The 24,675-nt window shown below is 36.5% G+C and overlaps 1 protein-coding gene across 1 annotated transcript in view; it reads left to right on the top strand.

The window, feature by feature from the left end:
* Nucleotides 1-16,860, top strand: part of ARHGAP29 (Rho GTPase-activating protein 29) — a 75,765-nt gene extending 58,905 nt beyond the window's left edge. The window contains exons 17-20 of the mRNA XM_051210304.1: nt 2,449-2,535; nt 5,021-5,580; nt 7,180-7,872; nt 11,877-16,860. Coding sequence (XP_051070289.1) covers nt 2,449-2,535; nt 5,021-5,580; nt 7,180-7,872; nt 11,877-11,896 — 1,360 coding nt within the window. The 3' untranslated portion in view covers nt 11,897-16,860. The remainder of the gene's footprint in view (nt 1-2,448; nt 2,536-5,020; nt 5,581-7,179; nt 7,873-11,876) is intronic.
* Nucleotides 16,861-24,675: the final 7,815 nt, after the last annotated feature.

Raw genomic sequence — 24,675 nt, forward strand, 5'->3', positions numbered from 1 at the left:
ACAAAATACTACTATTAATTTAGTATTCATCCCGGTAGTTTTATCTCTCGTTGCCAATATAGTACAGCAACGTGGGCAGATGAACATTTATACCAAGTGCTAATATACATGTGACTGACTTTCTATCACCAATACACAACTATGACATAAACAATCTCCCATCTTGATTCTCAATGACATTAAGCTGATAAATGAGAATAAGGTGTAGGGTTGTGGAGATTGTTGAGTTTAGAATGATATTTTAAATTGATCGATGTTAGACCATCACTGAAGATCTGGAAGCATTAAACGGCCATTTCATCCTAGTATGGAACTCGTGGGTAGTGAGCATCCACGATCCCATACTTGGCAATCGAACCCAGGACTTTTAGTCTCGCGCGCAAAACGACCGTTCAGTGCTTCCATGTTTTTCATGAGGGTCTAGCTTTAACTGACCCATGAATTCAACTATTAAATATTAAAAATGTTTAAGTGGACCTCGATAAAATCAGGATAATAAGAACATTTTATGACTAAATTGACTAATTTGTATAAAGACATTAGTTCTAATAACATTAATATATTCTGTAAACGAAGATGCTTCAGCGAAGACAATCCTCTTTACGACGATATCATTTTCTGAAACTGTATAATAGTATTTATAGGTAGTTGTTATACATTGTCTATAGTAAAATAAAGAGGTTTTTACAAAATTATCAAAGATAATCAAGCTTGTTCAAACGGAGATCAATTGAAATAATATGACGTTGCATAATATAGTAGAGATAATCAGAGATCCTTAATTATTTAAAGTAATAAGGATTTCATTTCAATGTAAATAAAGTTTTTCAAGTATCGACTAGAAAAGGTTGAACTATTTAACAAAATAATCAACCAACAATAGGAGCTTATGTTATGTAACAAAATTGGAACTAATAAAAAAAATATGTGAGATAAAAGATGAAGATAACTGTCTACTTAATAAAAGAGAAGGGGAAGAAGACAATAAATAGAAATTATAATTCATAAGATCTTTTGATATTTTTGTAAAACTCCTCCATTTTATTATCGATTACAACATATAAAAGAAATTACCTGTAAATACATTTGTACAGCATCAGAAAATGGTATCGTCAAAAAGAGAATTTTCTTCACTGAATAGTCTTCATTCTTTTTAATGACTCAATGGACTTCTTTCGTTCATTATATTATTATTATCAGCTTTATTCAACATTATATTTTTGGTACAATATAGAATTCTCAGCGTAAAGTATTTCAATAAGTTTCCGTTTCTTTCTTCTTGGTCGGTCCTGGCGATAAATATCAAGTGATCGCCAGCTAGTTGTTAGTAGTTCAGTAAATGAACATCTGAACAATGTGCATTTTTTTCGTTGTATATTGCCAGCAACCACATTGTCTCTGATTGAGTTTTTTGTAACTTTGACAACGGAAGGTTGTACACTTTTCAGAAACGCAGCAGAATAGGTTATACGATTAATAAACATAATGATATATTAAAACAAACAAAAATAGATAACTTGTTGAAATATCTAGATGGCAGGAACAGGTAGCCCAGATGCTCAAGCAGGCCGCCCTATACATGTTACAAAGTCACATCAATTTATAGGTACGATCTAGTTTATTGAAAAAAGGGAAAAAGACAATATTTGCTGTATCATATTGATCTAAAAGGCATAACTAAATAAAATACGGAAATGAATCATATTCATTCAGAAATCGAGCTTCATATATTAGAATACTTGCTTAATAAAGAATTTCTATTTTCTCCACAGTTATTTATAATGCATATATTTTTAAACCTTGTTTCATAATGGTTATATCGATGTAATTCTGTCAGGATACATTTATACTAACGTAGATTGATCGAAATTCAATTTAATGGAATGATAATAAAAACTCTTACTAACAATATAAACATAGACATTATATGTGGATAGATGTTTAATTTTTCTTGAAGATCATGAAGGTCACTGTAAAATAAACGTATACTAAACAACACAAATATTACTTTAAGGTATAAATGAAAACAAATTCAAAGATTAGCACAATGGGAATACTATTGTGTTGTTAAGTTCACTGGATAAACCACCTTTTAAAAGAATTATTTTGAATATTTATATTCGGCACATAGTGGATGGAATGTATAAACTTTATTAATAGTTCCGTTTCATATTTGGTTGTTAGTTAGACAGTAAAGGAATGGATTGATAATTACTGACTTTTTGTTACTTATTGTTGTGATAGGATGCTTTGAGACTACCTAGTTAGGGCACATATACCAATTGTATATCGTCGTTAGAGAGCTTAGATTATAGGGTAAAAGAATGTATTTGTATAGTTCGCAAATGTATAACACAGTCTATTTCTTTATAAGTCCAATACTATTTATTTAAGTAGTAAAATAAATTCTGAAAAATTTACCACACTTTTACCTTAATAACATTACAGAGTTGCTGAATGTCAGTCGGAAAATCAAATGGGAGCTGTTAATTTAGGTACAATGTTTGCTCCAACAGTATTACGTCAAAGACCTAAGTGAGTTTGTAAATTTTTTTTATAAACATTTTTCATTTTGACAACCATATAACCACTTATGGGGATTGTAATAATGACCAGTTTCTACAATAACGAATTAAACAGTATCATGTAAATTCATCATGCTTTGCCGATTATCACCGATTTCTCCACAAACATAACCAATTTCTTAGGTTAGGAATTATTTGGCTACTGTTTAAAGACATTGTAAGAAAAGTTTACATTCTTAATTACAGCTTTTATAAACTAATAATCAGTAATCGCTTATTTCTTTCTTGTACACATCTTTTTTAAATACCCATCATGAGAAAATCGCATTATCTACCAATTTAGTATTCTATAAATTATAGTACACTTTGTACCAGTCTAGATAGTTGTGAATTTGTTTCTTTCTAGTTTTAAGGATCCTCGATACTATGCAGTTTTATATTAGGTGAAATAACTATTCCATGATCGCCATTTTTCTCTGGTTTCTTAGTGATTTACATTACCTTAATTAAATGAACAAAACACGTTGATCGAACAGAACAATAACCAATTATTAACTGAAAATACTTACAATTGTATAAATATATCTGTATGTAAGATCATTCATTGTAAAAATAAAAACACCTCATATTGATGAAAATATAGTGAATGCTAAGAAATGCTTTTTTTAGGAATTGATGAAGTAATAACTAACTAAGTATTAAACTAATAATACAAGGTGGGGGAATGGATATGTTTTGTTGATTTGTTTTTTAGTTGTAAACAACTGACGCATATCAACAAAATATACTAAATACATATTATACACTGTTATACAATAATTAGGCTAAAAGACCGTTGGGTACCGACTTAATGGTCTAGAGGTTAAGCATTTGCGCACGAGACCAAGGGCTATAGGTTCGAATCCCGCATGTGGGATCGCGGATGCTCATTGCTCATGAGCTCCATACTGGGACGAAACGGATGTCTAATGCTTCTAGGTCTTCAATAGTAGTCTAACATTCATCGATTCATGATCTCATTTAAAAACTCAACAATCTCCACAACCCCATACTGATAAAACTTACTTAATAATTTCCGATTGCATTATATAACAATACCTTTTTTAAAATTCTGTGTGTGAACTTCCATTTTAATTAGATAACAATGTACATAGTTACAATGGACAATTCTTTCTTGTAATAATTAGACTTGAGTATACTTGAAGAAAGTTAATGAAATGGATTTTACACATTGATTAAACATTAAAAAAATCAAACTAATAAGTAACATTTTATTCGATTATTCAATAAAGTATCTTTTTACAGAAAATATGTATACAATTCATAGATCCGATCAGCTAAGAAATATCAGTTCTCTCAAGATTACAGGTACACTTTACTGATGAGTTTTATGTAGTGAAATACCTAGGTTCAAGGTTTCTTGTCGACTACATCCAGACATAACTTTACAAGTCAGGCATCCATTCAATACGGAGAATATATTTGAGATACATTCTAGGAAATATTTCATACAGAAATTTGAACAGAAAATTTTGGTTAGGATTTAATCCTAAAAAAAGTAGTCATACTGTAAATAAACTTTATGTTTTCATCTGAAGTTGATGAGTATATTAAACCGTGTGTTTTACAAGGATTATGTCTTCATTAACTAATGAAATTTATGAGGACGTTAAATATGGTTTATTTCATTGCATATAATCGTTTAAAATGATTCACTTTTAACTTGTGAATTATAACTCTGATCTAGAAATTTCACTTTTCAGAGGTTCTGAGTAAATTTTTTAACATGAAGAAGATAGCTTCAGGATGAATTATCAACATTCTACACAGAAGATGTAACCTATGTGGCTGAGCTACATGATAAACAATTAACAATGTTACTGATTGCACTAGATAAAACCGTTGATTGATTAAGTTTGCATGACTAGATATTAATTCAGTTTTCTGAGGATTCTATACATATAGCAAGTTTCGTATCCGATTCTATGTAAAGATAACAATCATCAAGAACTAACGTCAGTTTCGATACCAATGAAAAGGACTAAATAGAAGTCGATGTCTCAGCAGTAAGCAAAAATTTCCATCTAGACAAAAACGATATAGTCATGTGCACACTAACACCTGGCTTAGAGATCAGTTTACTGTGTTCCAGTAGGAGACAGTGATCGGTAGGGTCTAACTATACCTGAGGTTAATTAATTGGAGTTTAATATTTGGATGAATGCAATCTATCTCAGTGGTGTTGACATAATGCTTACGCTGTTAGACTTGAGGTTTTATGGATTTATATTGGAAAAGATTGTGAATTTCAATTTTAAACAAATTTGTATCATGAAAAAATGGTTTTCCAATTCTTTCTAGTTTTCAACTACACCTCAGCTAATATTAATCCCTGATAAAAAGTCCAATTACGTTATAATAATCTCCAAAAAATCTTTGGCCTAAATATTTTTATCACCTTTATTCGTTTCATACACATACATTTTATTTTACAGATTTCAAGTAGCTAATATGATGGAATTCATGGATAATAAAGGTCAGACAAAAGTTGTTGAATTATTAATTGATCGTGTTTTTCAAGTATTTGGTTCATCAGAACAATATGATCCAATCAAATTAATTACAGCGCATATTACATTAAATGATGATAAAACTACCATAGCTGATTATAATCGAATGAATTCAGCACGTGGTAGTATTTCATTAGCTAATTGTGAGCGATCTAAATCAACTTGTAGTACAGTTGTAGATAGTGTCCCTGATACACCAATGAATATATCTAGTAAAATTCATACAGTTAACACTATAACAACTATCACTACTGCTACTACTGTTAGTACTACTACTAGCAATAAAACCATTAATACTGATATACCATCGTCGACAACTTTCACACTTGTTGGTACAACCAACAGCAATACTACTCGTACTACTAACAGTAATAATAATGATAATATGATCAATATTATCAAGGAAACTACAACAACACTTCCATCTTCTGGTTTATTAAGATCGGCAACAATATCTGTTTCACCGCAAATTCGACCTACAGGAAGTGAGTATTAATTTTTTTCAAATTTACATACTTAATTAACTAAAACTAACTCATTAAAAATAAAGCTTAAAGTATGACTAATTAATTCCATTTATTCTATTTACAAAAAGTGTGTTGAGACTATAATTTATGGACGACTTTCGAGCAACGCTAAAATGACCTCAGAATATCATTCTACTTACCAGGGTTAAGTAAAGGTGATAAATCAGTATAAAGAATCGGGACTAGGATTTATGGTTGAATGTTATGGTGAAAAATTAGATTTTATGTTTTCATCACGACCTGACATAATCTATAATACTGAAATGGTATTTGGCCAAATGGAAGAATGAGTTTCGCGCCAAAAATCCAAGACCTGTTATCATAAATGTGATTGGTTCATCTTTAAATTATAGTCTCGCCGAAAATGTTTATTTCAGTAAGAGAAAGTATAAAAGCACATTTTAAATTAAACTGTGACAACATACCAAGAACAGAATGAAGTGATTAGTTTCATATGATTTACGAAAATCACATATATGTATATTCTTGAACCGTTTTTCTGATTGACACTAATGATAAGTCCTTAAAATCACTATAAGTTGGATTCACAAATAGTAACTTTATTTATTAGCGTCTTATTAGACTCGGAATTTATTTGGCTATCATATAGCATACATGCAATGCAATTACACATTAAAGTTTTTGCGCTCGCTTCAAATTAGCAGTATACGTTTTCAGTACTATGAAGTTTCATCCTAAAACAAAATATCTAACAGCAGTCCCCATGTTTTCAGGAGTTACTCAGCTGACATCTATTTCTAAAGAAAAAAACTCAACAATCAAATATACACGAAAACAGGCTCTAGTCAATACAGAATAAATGAAATATGACTAGAAATGGGATCCAGGGCATACATTTCTTTTCATTTGGAACTCGTCAGTCGGATGTACCTGTATCTTGGAGTTCATATTCACTCCGTGTCTTGAACCCAGTAATTCTCGTTTCAAACACTGTCGTATTATTCACTTAGTTACAAAGTCCAAACAACCGTTCAATTTTACAAGATGTACACATTTTAATTTAATTTAAAATGGTTTGCACAATCCGATTGTTGATATTCTGACTGAAATTTAATCAGTCTTGGTTGGCATATGGTCATCCTGAATCACACTACTAGCCACATTCTATCTATTCTATATCAACTTTTCCAGTAATGGCTATAACGAGGTATTCCCCACAGGATACCTTTATGCCAAACAAGATTGATTAAATACTAGTAAGAAATATTAATAACGAGTTAATTTAAACCATTTCAAATTGAAATAATACTTGAGTCCGTTTGAAGCTAACGGATAACAGAGTAACAACGAAACGAATAATGTGTAAGGCTAAAGATTATGAAAACTGTAACCGATTTTTAATGTTTATTAGCAAAATGTTTAATAATGCAACAAAAATGTATTGTCTTTGATAGTTTTTTTATCATCTTAGAATATGTGGGAATGATTTCTCAACGAATCCGTTTTAATTATAATCTCTATCATTTAAGTTCTTTATTCAATTGATACATTTATTTAAATTTCAATAATGTAACGTGTACAAATTTATTTCATTAGCCCTGCTTACTGGAGCCTTACCTTTATATACTCCATATCGACAGAATCAAGGATTTAGTAAAGACAATGCAAATATTGAAGAAACTCCTATTAATACCAGTTCTGATATCATAATTTCTTCATTACATGGATCTGATAAACATGACAAAATGCATAAAAGACATAATCCTGTAATATATGAAAAATCAACTAATATAAAATCTAGTATGAGGCTTCAAGATTTAGCTAAACCAGTTATTGAACCAACTATCACTACAGCATCTCAAATATCTAATCCACCAACTACTGGAATAGCCATTACTACCAGTACTACTACTACTATTACTAATGTTATTACTTCTACTAGTAATAGTATCAATGTGAATGAAGCTTCACCTTCATCGTCATCATCTATTGTACGTGGGATTAAAAAATTATATTCTTCAAGTGGTCAACATTCGATTTCTCCATCTACAATCGCTTCATCGATTACAACATCAAAGTTGTTTCACTCATCTGACAAACAAAACGCTCCAAATACATCATCTACTGATTCTAATACAAATACAGCTTTGTCAAGTTTAATAGTTGGATGTCGTAAACCTATTGGGCGATTATTGGCTTTACATCAAACTACAGAGGCTTCAGATAATGTATCCCCTGTGAATCCTACGAATTTAGATCAATATAGTTTTATTGATAATGATTTGCCTGGTAAGAGTAAACAACCTTGATTTTAAATAGTTTTATAATCTAGAAATATATTAATACTGAGATATTTTTGCTCAACATTTATCTATTAAAAATAATCACCCTATTTTATATAATCGTGTCTAATTTTATACAATATCTACTTTATCAGAATGGGCGTTTGTGGAGATTGTAGTAAGTTTAATGATTGAATTCAGGAGTCGATTTAAGCTAGACCATCACTGAGGACTCGTGAACACTTGACGGCTGTTTCGTCCTAGTATGGGACTCCTCAGTAGCGCACATACACGACCCCATACGTGAGACCCAAATCCAGGACCTTCGATCTCACACGTGAATGCTTACTCTCGAAATCATTGAGCCAGCATCAAACAGTGTTAATGTCTAACTCTAACCAATCCACGATATTATGTGACAGTCCTCTATTGTCTTCAGTGAGAAATTGCCTGAGAACAGATACGATTGAACTCCACTGATCACAGTTTCTCACTAGAACTACAGGAAATCCATCTTGAAGTTAGTGACTAGTGAGTACATGATGAAACTAGGACGAACTGGTTATCCGGAGCTTCCAGGTTTTGAATGCTGTTCTAACTTAAATTGACTCATGAATTCAACTATTAAAATATCTACTTTATCCCTCTATTAAACAACTGGGCTTTATAATGATAATTTTTGCTGATAACCGATTAATTTTCGTCTTGCACAATATAACTTAGTTGTCTGTATTATACCTGTTATGATAAGTTATCAGTAGTTGTTGTATACTGACAATTATTCAAAAAAAATTAAATAATTGAAATTAGGGTGAAATTAAAATTTGTTTTTTTCTTTAGTTTGTTACAAACTCTTCACAATCACATTAAGGTTCTCTATGAGTGACTAGTTCCAAGTTTAATTTATTGACATTTCAAAGTAAAGTGATAGCTTATAAAATCAAGCGTAGGTCGATAATAAAACGGTAAATTACCAATGGGATTAAAAATCCGATAATGATTTAGTGTATTTTATGTGAGACTGGCAATAGAATCCAGAACTCATATCTTGTTTTATTGAAGGCTCGCCACATGAATGAATATGGATTCGAGTGTAATTGTTTACTCTTTAACTCGAACACGTTGTTTTTCGCTTCGAACTCTTATAGCGTTATCCACTGAGCTAATGATTCTATAAAGCCAATAACCTGTTTAACAAGTATGAACGTTCACACAAATGCTTGTGAATTCGTTTTTGTTTATATTCAAGATTACAATTGAGCCAATGAATTCATATAACTATATGATGACTAGCTCTGAGGATAATGTGTTCAGTGTTTGAAGCGAAAGATACTGCGTTGAAGTTTCAGTGTCAACATTCAGCTGATGAGTCAGAAATGAGATGAAGCGTAGGCTTTGTATTCAGTAGATAATCACAAACCAGATAATCTAGATTCGTGACACTGCACTCTATCGAAGTAGCTTGATCATATTGCAACAGAAACAGTCCCGAATATCAAAAGAGAGAAACTAAAATCCTTCACTGATTGAAAAGTGATATTTCCCTAAATCTTCAAGTTTCAAATTTGAACCAACGAAGTTCCATTCAATGCCCACGTTTTTTCTTGAGACCTGACGTATCTGAGTTTAACGCCATATGGATTCATCAATGTACAGCCCTGAAGTGTAAGTAAATAAGACAAATACTGCTTGACGTATGCTAGTTTACAGTGGGTAATTCGAATATAATTTACCTTTATTAATGACAATTTACTTATTTCCGATACTATAACACACAAAAAAGTCACGTGAAGAGTTAAGCAACGGGAATATTATGATTAGTTAAGATAAGCTGAATGCAGGAAATGTGTTTCAACTTTTGGCAAATAAATACTGGAAATAAATAGTGGGAAACTGTGACCAGTGAAGTTCAGCCATGTCGGATATGAGACAGTTAATTGCCAGAGACGAAGGAAGATGGTCGCGTAACATCGTGAATTTATTGAAGCCAGGCATGAATACCGTTGGTTTCCGGTTCACTGGTCTGGTGATTAGTGGTTGGTGTGAGTCCTAGGGTCACCTTCCTGTCCTGTGGTCATAGATACGTACAAACGGGGAATCCTGTACTAGGATAGAAAGCTGTCAAGTTCTTCTTTGTTTTCACCGGTGGTCTAGCTAAGATCAATTCACATTTTGAAACGTGAAATTCTATTTGCTCTATAATACACTGTTTTTGTAAATAAAAACTAAATGGCTTTACAACATTGACTTTATTTGTAACATCACATTTTGAAGCATACTAATAGTTGTTCAAAGGAAGCATATAATCAATTAGCTTGATTAATAAATAAAAATTTGATGCAAAACCATTAAAATTGGTATGAAATAAACATTGTAGATCTTCCAAGTTGATAAAAACATTTCAATCTGTTTGTACAATCTTAATGTGTGTTTTTTCACACGTTTACATGTGATTACTTAATTACCGTTTATGAGTAGTGATCAGGTAAAAGCAAATCTATTGTTTAATCTATGATTAATTTTTCTTGGATACTGACAAGCGATCTATTGAAGTGACAATAACTAGTGTCAGAAATTATATAACTGTTCAGATAAATATGGATTCGTGTCACTTTACTTGATAAAATCAACTCATAATCTCTAAATGTCAAATATTTATTTTATTGATATCATGGAAAAATCAATGCTAGACCACCTGTGGATACGTGAAAACACGGGAAAGCCGTTTTATCAAGGTTATCTATAGATATGATAAATAGTATAAATAAATGTAGTTATATCTATAAATTTCTAATGAGGCTATTTGTAACATTTACAATATTCCATAAATGGGTTGTGTGTAACTTTTATGGATATTTTCGTAGTTAGTTAAATAGAAGACTAATCTTTACAAAGATATACTTTCTAAATTGAATCTTATATTTGACCAGCTTATCAGGCTACTTTTTATTGAGATGTTGACATCAGATAGTTGGAAACTTGAGATTGAATTTTTAGTGAATATTACGCCTTAACACATAGTCTCATTTACTAAAAAAATAACACATGACCGAATATGTTGGATATATCAGACTTAATGTACACTAAAAATTCTACAGGTAATTCTAACTGAAGTTATTTTTTTCTAAACAGACATTGAAGGGTGAGTTTCTTACTGACAAATTGTGAACTCTTGAACCTTCATAGTTTCTAGTATAGAATATATGGAATGTCGCTAGCGATAGAATCCAGGACACACATTTCTTTCCATTTGGAACGCCTCAGTCGGATGTACCTGCATCTCGGAGTTGATATTCATCCCGTGTATTAAACCCAGTGATGGCCATTTTAAGCACTGTTACATTCTTCACTTAGTTATAAAGTCCAAGCAACCATTCAATTTTGCAAAACCTATAAATTTTAATTTAATTTGAAATGGTTTGTATAATCCGATTGTTGATATTCTGGCTGAAATTTAATCAATCTTGGTCAGCATATATGCGTTCTATGTGGATTACCGTTATATAGTCATTCTGATACAAGTTAGTATAGAACAAACGGAATGTGAATCTAATTTCAGTCAAAACATTAGAAACAATATAATGCAATAACCTTATATTAATTGTTTACTTTCTAATTAATATAACTAGAAATGTTGCGAATCAGAGTATAATAATGATTAGTTGAAGTTAAACATTACCACAATTGGATGTCAAATCAATAGTCTACTGGCTAAACGTTCTCTTGCGAGACTTATAGCTCCTGAGTTCAAATCCGGCGAGATGAATCGTGGATGTGCACTGCTGATGAGTCCCATACTGGGACGAAACGACCGTCCAGTGCTTCCAGGTTTTTCCATATTGTTCTAGCTTTGTTTGACTCATTCATTCATCTATTAAATAATAATAATAATAAATATTATAAGAGATGTTGCCTAATTTTTTCTTTATTTAAGCAATCTAATTAACAAAGGTATATAAATAAATTTAATTTATTTTTCTTTTATTTATATATAATTTATCAACAATCTAGATTCTTTAAATAATTCATGAATTCAAAGAAATAATGACTTTTTGTTTTCATTGATTGAATCATAAATTGTCTTCCATATTCAATGATATTAATGCATTTCAATGAAATCATCCCTGAATACACCTATATATATATATATATATATATATATATATATATATATATATATATAATCTCATGAATTGATTCAACTCTCGTCTAAATCATCGGACAGATTACTGCTACTACTACTACTACTACTGTTACTATTATTATTGCCATTATTATTATTGCTAAATCTCTTATCATTATCCATTCTCTTATTGGATACATTTCAACAGATAAAGATCATATAGATTTATTTATTTTTCACAATTCATTAACATAATCATTCAATAATAATATGTCTTCATTACATTTTGTACTATGTATTGTATTGTATAAATTTTCATTTTAAGAAAAAAAGAATGAAAAGAAATTAAAGAAAAAAGGAAAAAAATAAACAAGATTTTAATCATTCAATTTGTGAAACGTTTTTCTTTCTTTTTTTCCATAAAAAAAAGAGAAAAATGACAAACTATTTAACTAAGATCATTCAGAGTATCTTACTGTTATAATAATAATAATAATTATTATTATTACTACTAATATTAGCCGTATTTTAATAGTCGGATTAAAAGAAAAAGACATTTATCTATCTATCTCATTGACTATTTTATATGAAACTATTCATATGAGAAATCATTCAATATCATCTATGCATGTTTGTTTTACTTTAATAATACAGTGTGTAAAATTGAAATTTTCCAAAACAAAACAAAAAATTTAATTCACAAATTCAAATAATAACAATTTCCCGCATTTCAATGGTTCAACATATTTGTGTGTGTATGTGTGTGTCATTGTTTTTTTTGTAGTTGTTATTGCTATTGTCAACATTCAATTTCAATTCTAATTAGTTCAACTTCTATTTATCTAGTTTTTGTTTTATTCTATTACTCTACTTTGTTTTTATTTACTTATTTGTGTATTTTATCTTTGCACAGTAACATCAATAATGAATTATTCTTTTTCTTTCTTTCTTTTTGTTGTTTTGGTTTTGGTTCTCTTCATAAAATTCTTCCCATTTAATTTATTTCATTGTTTAAAGTTTTAATTGCACGTAAAATATTTAAATTTATTCATTCATTCATTTATCTATTCATTTCTCATCGTTGCTCTTCTTTTTCTTTCTTTCTTTTATGTAATATCAATTTAAAACTTGAACTTATTATACTAAACCAATATGATTTTTTTGTTGTTGTGAATTGTACTTTTTTTCCAAAGATCAATATCACTTTTCTTTTCTTCTATGTTACATATTTAATCGGAAATCAATAATCAATATGTTTACAATGATATATTAGAATAATAAAGATAATTATTGTTATAGTGATTTGTAAACAATCGATTGTTTGTTTGTTTTTGTCTAAAAAAAGAAAAGAAAAACAAATCCCTATCTTATTATTATTATTCATTATCAGATTATGAACAATAAAATATAACTATAATATTAAATCATTCTTTATATATTATTGAATATTCAATAGGATAATAAGTGAATATCAGTATTATGAATTTATTTTATACTGTGAATCAAATTAAGTATCATTATTAAGGTTGGACTTGATCACTTTGAATGAATTGAGCATTGAGTACTTACGCCTGTTACTTCTCGTGAAGGAGCATAGGCTACTCACTAGCATTCACCATTCAACCTTGTTCTGGGCAATTTTTTCCAGATCTTTCCAGTTGTTATTTATCCTTTTCATATTTGCTTCTATTTCTCGATGTAATATGTTCTTTGGTCTTCCTATTTTCGGCTCCTCTTCAGGATTCTAAGTTAACGCTTGCCTCATGATACCCCGTTAATGATTTCTGTAATGTATGTCTCATCCACTTCTAACGTCTTTTCTTAATTACCTCTTCAGTTGAAAGTTGGTTTGTTCTCTTCTATAAAAGGCTGATTATGATTGTATCCGGCCATTGGATGTTGAGTATCTTGCGTAATAATTAATTACAGTACTTTCATAAAGTATGACTATTATTTTCATCAGACAATTTCTGTTATTGCTGTGGGGTGTAAATTCATCTAGCCACGAGTCTTATCATTCAGTTTTGTAAGTCAAGTTATTATTGACCTTATGTTAACTGTAGCGTTATGTAAATCCTACGTCAATCTATACTTCGAAAAATTCGCTATATTCGTTATCTTGATACTTGATAATCGACGACAATTAAATCAAGTGAGAATTATGATACAATTGTTACTGAATTTATATTTAAGCAATTAAATTAACTAACTAACGCATACGGTTGTAGATAATAGGATCAAATTGTAATTTCACTAAGTGAACGAAATTGGACTGAATTAAAAGTAATATTGGATTAGTATCAGAAATCAAAATCTCTGTAATTGTGTTGGATTTATTTTGACAATGACAGTAGAATTGTGGTGAACTAACACTCAGGTGGGGAGAAACTAATTTATTGTTTAATATAAAATTACAGAGTTCGTTTGTAAAATATGGAAACCATACATCAAATACTTCATTTGCATATCTTCCATCAATTGTCTCTTACAAATTTAATCGTTTTTGTTGTTATAAAAATTACTCTCTGTTTACACTCTTGTTCTTTTCTGTTCGATTTTCTCAATCTTCTGCTGCTAGGCATTCCACTTCTGACTGGTGTTACATGCTACTTATGTCGACAGAAATAAGTAGCATATATCACAGAATCACTAGGATAGAAATACAACAATCAATAGGACTCACAGAAATCGCTTCACAATCCATTTTGGTACGTTCTTGTCAGAATAGAGAGAAACTTTTGTGATGAATGGTTGGTTATTAAGGTTGGTTGTTTCTGTTCCACATAGTTGTCTTTGAGGCACGCATTTTGACACGATAGAAAGTATGGATATAATATATGGAGAGCGCAATCGCGTGTAAACTTTACGTGTGATGAAATGTATTGACTTGCTGTTATCGTCATTTTTAAATCTGGTCCATTTTTCTATCTTAGATACAGCAGCAGAAATCAGTGTCATTCCACTTACACTTGTTTGACGATCAATAAATTATGTTTATGTGATTCCTGGTAATGTGTACAATACAGCCAAAATAAAGGTATATGAAAAACGATTGCACATTGTAAATCTCCGTATCCGACATCATTTTAACCAGTCACCTATTACGCCAGACGTACACAGTAAAGTTCTAGGGACAGATTTCATGACTTCATACAATACGATGGCTAACTTCAAACAAAAGGGATTAGTAAAACCTTTGTTAAACAACAAGTTCACGACACTTAATCAGACTGATCCGTATGGGTATGCAAATAAATTCACTCTCGATTTTATTTCTTTTATAATCTAAGAGTACCCAGATAAAAATAAAACACAACAGAATCCGAAACTGTTTCTCAGACGTTTCAGAGGTCCACTAATCCGGTCTACATCCATACTAGTAACGTTTCCATAGTCATCAATTACGCTGATGAAATGTAGACTCAAAGCAGCCAGACGAGAACATTCCATGGGCATCTCCCTTGCACGTGGTCTCTAAAAAACACAACAACGGCTGGCGTTTAGCTTATCGCGTGTCCCAAACTTTGGGATCACCAATTGTAGCGTGGCGTCGAGTTGAGACTAACTATGAACACCGCTACCAAGAAACACGTGCCAAATAGATCAGAAGGCGTAGGAAGCTCGTTCCAAATGACTCCATAAAATCCCCGAGAAGCCAAATATCAGAAGGCAATTAATGGACCAAGTCGAGTTATATTTGCTGGCGATCTCGTGGCATCGAAAGGATACCGAGATCGTGCCAGGCACAACCTTGGTTACAGAAGGTAACCGAATTCGCGTGAAGTTACAATCGAAGTGTCAGTATAAGAATGGAAGCACAAAATAGCTGTCATTAGCACAGTCAAACAAAAGCACATTAAAACAAACACTGGTACAGTTGGTTATAATAATAATTGTTTTTATTAAACCAGTCGTGTTCTCGTGATAAATGTGAGTCACTACAGGAGTCCCCGCTAGAAAGGGTTTACACTTTCGATAAATAGCGGTTTGAATCGTGGGACTGATCGGCTGACGAGCGATTGTAGGACGGAAGAATTGGCGAACAGGAAGGCGATCGTTGATCGTCGAGTTGCCAACGAAGGTCGTTTTCGGAGAACGGTACCAGGAGCGATGTGTTGTATTTATTGCTTGAGTTGGCATGCTACACCAGAGTGGTTTGTATCCAGAATCTGAAGAGGGCGTTCGTAGGGGTCCTGACCAGAAACGCTGCAGACGTAGGACGAAACCACGTTGAGCCAAAAGACCAGAAGCGACCGTAACGACCAAGTTCGAGACCAAGCGTATGCTAAGCATTCGAAACCAATATATCGACTGAGTGCGTTGACAAGAGCGTGGGTGATCAGGCCAGCTTTCGCCAAAGTTGACTGAAGTCGACGGAACCAAACGGAGATGGTCGAAGGCGTGGGCTCAGGAAACAAAAAGAAAATCAAAAAAGAGAAGAGTGTAGCATGCGTGTAGTATAGGAATAATCCTACACCGTATCGGTTATTGACTGTGCGACTATTCGCGGAAGCGTACGGGCAACCGTACTCGGCGACCGGAACGTGAGACGGCAGTCTCGTTCGTATCGCGTGAGCCTGCAATCTCATCCGAGGTCAGAGGCGGCGTGGTCTGCTGATCTGGACGTGAGACCATCGTCTCGTCCGTAGACGGTGCAGATGACGCGTGCTGTTGACCGGGACGTGAGAATGAGGTCTCAGATGTATCTAGCGTGGGACCTGAAGAAGATTTAAGGATCCCGCTAGGTTTAATAGGTCTAGCATTGAATCTCAGGTTACCAGATAGGGAACTGTCATCGACGTGTGCTGGTTTGAGACGATCAACGCTGACGATCTCGACGCGTCCATATCGATCAACCTTGAAGGTCTTTTCGTGACGAGCGATCACGTGAAAAGGGCCTTCGTAAGGTTGTTGCCAAGGTTTGCGTACCGAATCTACTCGTACAAAAACATGTGAACAGGTAGATAACTCTCGAGGGAGAGCGACCTGTCGATGTTGTATTCGAGTTGACACCGGAGACAGCGTTCACATAAATGCAGACAGTCGACGGACGTTGTCTGATTTACCGAAATTAGGTCTGCTCTGTGGTGTGAAGAATTCTCCGGGCAGACGCAATGTCGTGCCGTATACCATTTCAGCGGCGGAACATTGTATATCTGCCTTCAAGCTCGTTCGAATACCTAAGAGGACGAGCGATAAGGTTTCGTACCAGTTGTCGTTCTCGTGTGCTCGTAGAGCACTTTTAAGTTGGCAATGAAACCGTTCAACTTAACCATTTGATACTGGGAGGTAGACGTTAATGCGTATGCGAATGCATTCCGTACCAAGCAGCCGGGTCAGCGAGGAGAATAAATAATAGGGAAAATTTCTCGAATAAAGCGTGGAATTCATCGTCACGCGAATAAAAAAGTAACAAGGATTCGGTACACATACATGTGAGTCTATTATATTAATACTATTCTTATCGTTATCCGTCATGTCGAGTATATTATATATTAAATATGAAAATATACGACAGACGTGGATAGATAAATCATAGACTCACCGAATTGGCTTCTTTGGAAGATTTGACCAGAAGCAGAGGCGTGTTCCAAAATACGGGTCACCAATTGTCGCGTGTCCCAAACTTTGGGATCACCAATTGTAGCGTGGCGTCGAGTTGAGATTAACTATGAACACCGCTACCAAGAAACACGTGCCAAATAGATCAGAAGGCGTAGGAAGCTCGTTCCAAATGACTCCATAAAATCCCCGAGAAGCCAAATATCAGAAGGCAATTAATGGACCAAGTCGAGTTATATTTGCTGGCGATCTCGTGGCATCGAAAGGATACCGAGATCGTGCCAGGCACAACCTTGGTTACAGAAGGTAACCGAATTCGTGTGAAGTTACAATCGAAGTGTCAGTATAAGAATGGAAGCACAAAATAGCTGTCATTAGCACAGTCAAACAAAAGCACATTAAAACAAACACTGGTACAGTTGGTTATAATAATAATTGTTTTTATTAAACCAGTCGTGTTCTCGTGATAAATGTGAGTCACTACAGGAGTCCCCCGCTAGAAAGGGTTTACACTTTCGATAAATAGCGGTTTGAATCGTGGGACTGATCGGCTGACGAGCGATTGTAGGACGGAAGAATTGGCGAACAGGAAAGCGATCGTTGATCGTCGAGTTGCCAACGAAGGTCGTTTTCGGAGAACGGTACCAGGAGCGATGTGTTGTATTTATTGCTTGAGTTGGCATGCTACACCAGAGTGGTTTGTATCCAGAATCTGAAGAGGGCGTTCGTAGGGGTCCTGACCAGAAACGCTGCAGACGTAGGACGAAACCACGTTGAGCCAAAAGACCAGAAGCGACCGTAACGACCAAGTTCGAGACCAAGCGTATGCCAAGCATTCGAAACCAATATATCGACTGAGTGCGTTGACAAGAGCGTGGGTGATCAGGCCAGCTTTCGCCAAAGTTGACTGAAGTCGACGGAACCAAACGGAGATGGTCGAAGGCGTGGGCTCAGGAAACAAAAAGAAAATCAAAAAAGAGAAGAGTGTAGCATGCGTGTAGTATAGGAATAATCCTACACCGTATCGGTTGTTGACTGTGCGACTATTCGCGGAAGCGTACGGGCAACCGTACTCGGCGACCGGAACGTGAGACGGCAGTCTCGTTCGTATCGCGTGAGCCTGCAATCTCATCCGAGGTCAGAGGCGGCGTGGTCTGCTGATCTGGACGTGAGACCATCGTCTCGTCCGTAGACGGTGCAGATGACGCGTGCTGTTGACCGGGACGTGAGAATGAGGTCTCAGATGTATCTAGCGTGGGACCTGAAGAAGATTTAAGGATCCCGCTAGGTTTAATAGGTCTAGCATTGAATCTCAGGTTACCAGATAGGGCACTGTCATCGACGTGTGCTGGTTTGAGACGATCAACGCTGACGATCTCGACGCGTCCATATCGATCAACCTTGAAGGTCTTTTCGTGACGAGCGATCACGTGAAAAGGGCCTTCGTAAGGTTGTTGCCAAGGTTTGCGTACCGAATCTACTCGTACAAAAACATGTGAACAGGTAGATAACTCTCGAGGGAGAGCGACCTGTCGATGTTGTATTCGAGTTGACACCGGAGACAGCGTTCACATAAATGCAGACAGTCGACGGACGTTGTCTGATTTACCGAAATTAGGTCTGCTCCGTGGTGTGAAGAATTCTCCGGGCAGACGCAATGTCGTGCCGTATACCATTTCAGCGGCGGAACATTGTATATCTGCCTTCAAGCTCGTTCGAATACCTAAGAGGACGAGCGATAAGGTTTCGTACCAGTTGTCGTTCTCGTGTGCTCGTAGAGCACTTTTAAGTTGGCAATGAAACCGTTCAACTTAACCATTTGATACTGGGAGGTAGACGTTAATGCGTATGCGAATGCATTCCGTACCAAGCAGCCGGGTCAGCGAGGAGAATAAATAATAGGGGAAAATTTCTCGAATAAAGCGTGGAATTCATCGTCACGCGAATAAAAAAGTAACAAGGATTCGGTACACATACATGTGAGTCTATTATATTAATACTATTCTTATCGTTATCCGTCATGTCGAGTATATTATATATTAAATATGAAAATATACGACAGACGTGGATAGATAAATCATAGACTCACCGAATTGGCTTCTTTGGAAGATTTGACCAGAAGCAGAGGCGTGTTCCAAAATACGGGTCACCAATTGTCGCGTGTCCCAAACTTTGGGATCACCAATTGTAGCGTGGCGTCGAGTTGAGATTAACTATGAACACCGCTACCAAGAAACACGTGCCAAATAGATCAGAAGGCGTAGGAAGCTCGTTCCAAATGACTCCATAAAATCCCCGAGAAGCCAAATATCAGAAGGCAATTAATGGACCAAGTCGAGTTATATTTGCTGGCGATCTCGTGGCATCGAAAGGATACCGAGATCGTGCCAGGATACAACCTTGGTTACAGAAGGTAACCGAATTCGCGCGAAGTTACAATCGAAGTGTCAGTATAAGAATGGAAGCACAAAATAGCTGTCATTAGCACAGTCAAACAAAAGCACATTAAAACAAACACTGGTACAGTTGGTTATAATAATAATTGTTTTTATTAAACCAGTCGTGTTCTCGTGATAAATGTGAGTCACTACAGGAGCCCCCGCTAGAAAGGGTTTACACTTTCGATAAATAGCGGTTTGAATCGTGGGACTGATCGGCTGACGAGCGATTGTAGGACGGAAGAATTGGCGAACAGGAAAGCGATCGTTGATCGTCGAGTTGCCAACGAAGGTCGTTTTCGGAGAACGGTACCAGGAGCGATGTGTTGTATTTATTGCTTGAGTTGGCATGCTACACCAGAGTGGTTTGTATCCAGAATCTGAAGAGGGCGTTCGTAGGGGTCCTGACCAGAAACGCTGCAGACGTAGGACGAAACCACGTTGAGCCAAAAGACCAGAAGCGACCGTAACGACCAAGTTCGAGACCAAGCGTATGCCAAGCATTCGAAACCAATATATCGACTGAGTGCGTTGACAAGAGCGTGGGTGATCAGGCCAGCTTTCGCCAAAGTTGACTGAAGTCGACGGAACCAAACGGAGATGGTCGAAGGCGTGGGCTCAGGAAACAAAAAGAAAATCAAAAAAGAGAAGAGTGTAGCATGCGTGTAGTATAGGAATAATCCTACACCGTATCGGTTATTGACTGTGCGACTATTCGCGGAAGCGTACGGGCAACCGTACTCGGCGACCGGAACGTGAGACGGCAGTCTCGTTCGTATCGCGTGAGCCTGCAATCTCATCCGAGGTCAGAGGCGGCGTGGTCTGCTGATCTGGACGTGAGACTATCGTCTCGTCCGTAGACGGTGCAGATGACGCGTGCTGTTGACCGGGACGTGAGAATGAGGTCTCAGATGTATCTAGCGTGGGACCTGAAGAAGATTTAAGGATCCCGCTAGGTTTAATAGGTCTAGCATTGAATCTCAGGTTACCAGATAGGGCACTGTCATCGACGTGTGCTGGTTTGAGACGATCAACGCTGACGATCTCGACGCGTCCATATCGATCAACCTTGAAGGTCTTTTCGTGACGAGCGATCACGTGAAAAGGGCCTTCGTAAGGTTGTTGCCAAGGTTTGCGTACCGAATCTACTCGTACAAAAACATGTGAACAGGTAGATAACTCTCGAGGGAGAGCGACCTGTCGATGTTGTATTCGAGTTGACACCGGAGACAGCGTTCACATAAATGCAGACAGTCGACGGACGTTGTCTGATTTACCGAAATTAGGTCTGCTCCGTGGTGTGAAGAATTCTCCGGGCAGACGCAATGTCGTGCCGTATACCATTTCAGCGGCGGAACATTGTATATCTGCCTTCAAGCTCGTTCGAATACCTAAGAGGACGAGCGATAAGGTTTCGTACCAGTTGTCGTTCTCGTGTGCTCGTAGAGCACTTTTAAGTTGGCAATGAAACCGTTCAACTTAACCATTTGATACTGGGAGGTAGACGTTAATGCGTATGCGAATGCATTCCGTACCAAGCAGCCGGGTCAGCGAGGAGAATAAATAATAGGGGAAAATTTCTCGAATAAAGCGTGGAATTCATCGTCACGCGAATAAAAAAGTAACAAGGATTCGGTACACATACATGTGAGTCTATTATATTAATACTATTCTTATCGTTATCCGTCATGTCGAGTATATTATATATTAAATATGAAAATATACGACAGACGTGGATAGATAAATCATAGACTCACCGAATTGGCTTCTTTGGAAGATTTGACCAGAAGCAGAGGCGTGTTCCAAAATACGGGTCACCAATTGTCGCGTGTCCCAAACTTTGGGATCACCAATTGTAGCGTGGCGTCGAGTTGAGATTAACTATGAACACCGCTACCAAGAAACACGTGCCAAATAGATCAGAAGGCGTAGGAAGCTCGTTCCAAATGACTCCATAAAATCCCCGAGAAGCCAAATATCAGAAGGCAATTAATGGACCAAGTCGAGTTATATTTGCTGGCGATCTCGTGGCATCGAAAGGATACCGAGATCGTGCCAGGATACAACCTTGGTTACAGAAGGTAACCGAATTCGCGCGAAGTTACAATCGAAGTGTCAGTATAAGAATGGAAGCACAAAATAGCTGTCATTAGCACAGTCAAACAAAAGCACATTAAAACAAACACTGGTACAGTTGGTTATAATAATAATTGTTTTTATTAAACCAGTCGTGTTCTCGTGATAAATGTGAGTCACTACAGGAGCCCCCGCTAGAAAGGGTTTACACTTTCGATAAATAGCGGTTTGAATCGTGGGACTGATCGGCTGACGAGCGATTGTAGGACGGAAGAATTGGCGAACAGGAAAGCGATCGTTGATCGTCGAGTTGCCAACGAAGGTCGTTTTCGGAGAACGGTACCAGGAGCGATGTGTTGTATTTATTGCTTGAGTTGGCATGCTACACCAGAGTGGTTTGTATCCAGAATCTGAAGAGGGCGTTCGTAGGGGTCCTGACCAGAAACGCTGCAGACGTAGGACGAAACCACGTTGAGCCAAAAGACCAGAAGCGACCGTAACGACCAAGTTCGAGACCAAGCGTATGCCAAGCATTCGAAACCAATATATCGACTGAGTGCGTTGACAAGAGCGTGGGTGATCAGGCCAGCTTTCGCCAAAGTTGACTGAAGTCGACGGAACCAAACGGAGATGGTCGAAGGCGTGGGCTCAGGAAACAAAAAGAAAATCAAAAAGAGAAGAGTGTAGCATGCGTGTAGTATAGGAATAATCCTACACCGTATCGGTTGTTGACTGTGCGACTATTCGCGGAAGCGTACGGGCAACCGTACTCGGCGACCGGAACGTGAGACGGCAGTCTCGTTCGTATCGCGTGAGCCTGCAATCTCATCCGAGGTCAGAGGCGGCGTGGTCTGCTGATCTGGACGTGAGACTATCGTCTCGTCCGTAGACGGTGCAGATGACGCGTGCTGTTGACCGGGACGTGAGAATGAGGTCTCAGATGTATCTAGCGTGGGACCTGAAGAAGATTTAAGGATCCCGCTAGGTTTAATAGGTCTAGCATTGAATCTCAGGTTACCAGATAGGGCACTGTCATCGACGTGTGCTGGTTTGAGACGATCAACGCTGACGATCTCGACGCGTCCATATCGATCAACCTTGAAGGTCTTTTCGTGACGAGCGATCACGTGAAAAGGGCCTTCGTAAGGTTGTTGCCAAGGTTTGCGTACCGAATCTACTCGTACAAAAACATGTGAACAGGTAGATAACTCTCGAGGGAGAGCGACCTGTCGATGTTGTATTCGAGTTGACACCGGAGACAGCGTTCACATAAATGCAGACAGTCGACGGACGTTGTCTGATTTACCGAAATTAGGTCTGCTCCGTGGTGTGAAGAATTCTCCGGGCAGACGCAATGTCGTGCCGTATACCATTTCAGCGGCGGAACATTGTATATCTGCCTTCAAGCTCGTTCGAATACCTAAGAGGACGAGCGATAAGGTTTCGTACCAGTTGTCGTTCTCGTGTGCTCGTAGAGCACTTTTAAGTTGGCAATGAAACCGTTCAACTTAACCATTTGATACTGGGAGGTAGACGTTAATGCGTATGCGAATGCATTCCGTACCAAGCAGCCGGGTCAGCGAGGAGAATAAATAATAGGGGAAAATTTCTCGAATAAAGCGTGGAATTCATCGTCACGCGAATAAAAAGTAACAAGGATTCGGTACACATACATGTGAGTCTATTATATTAATACTATTCTTATCGTTATCCGTCATGTCGAGTATATTATATATTAAATATGAAAATATACGACAGACGTGGATAGATAAATCATAGACTCACCGAATTGGCTTCTTTGGAAGATTTGACCAGAAGCAGAGGCGTGTTCCAAAATACGGGTCACCAATTGTCGCGTGTCCCAAACTTTGGGATCACCAATTGTAGCGTGGCGTCGAGTTGAGATTAACTATGAACACCGCTACCAAGAAACACGTGCCAAATAGATCAGAAGGCGTAGGAAGCTCGTTCCAAATGACTCCATAAAATCCCCGAGAAGCCAAATATCAGAAGGCAATTAATGGACCAAGTCGAGTTATATTTGCTGGCGATCTCGTGGCATCGAAAGGATACCGAGATCGTGCCAGGATACAACCTTGGTTACAGAAGGTAACCGAATTCGCGCGAAGTTACAATCGAAGTGTCAGTATAAGAATGGAAGCACAAAATAGCTGTCATTAGCACAGTCAAACAAAAGCACATTAAAACAAACACTGGTACAGTTGGTTATAATAATAATTGTTTTTATTAAACCAGTCGTGTTCTCGTGATAAATGTGAGTCACTACAGGAGCCCCCGCTAGAAAGGGTTTACACTTTCGATAAATAGCGGTTTGAATCGTGGGACTGATCGGCTGACGAGCGATTGTAGGACGGAAGAATTGGCGAACAGGAAAGCGATCGTTGATCGTCGAGTTGCCAACGAAGGTCGTTTTCGGAGAACGGTACCAGGAGCGATGTGTTGTATTTATTGCTTGAGTTGGCATGCTACACCAGAGTGGTTTGTATCCAGAATCTGAAGAGGGCGTTCGTAGGGGTCCTGACCAGAAACGCTGCAGACGTAGGACGAAACCACGTTGAGCCAAAAGACCAGAAGCGACCGTAACGACCAA

Source organism: Schistosoma haematobium, chromosome ZW (genome assembly GCF_000699445.3).
Source record: "Schistosoma haematobium chromosome ZW, whole genome shotgun sequence".
Lineage (NCBI taxonomy): Eukaryota > Metazoa > Platyhelminthes > Trematoda > Strigeidida > Schistosomatidae > Schistosoma > Schistosoma haematobium.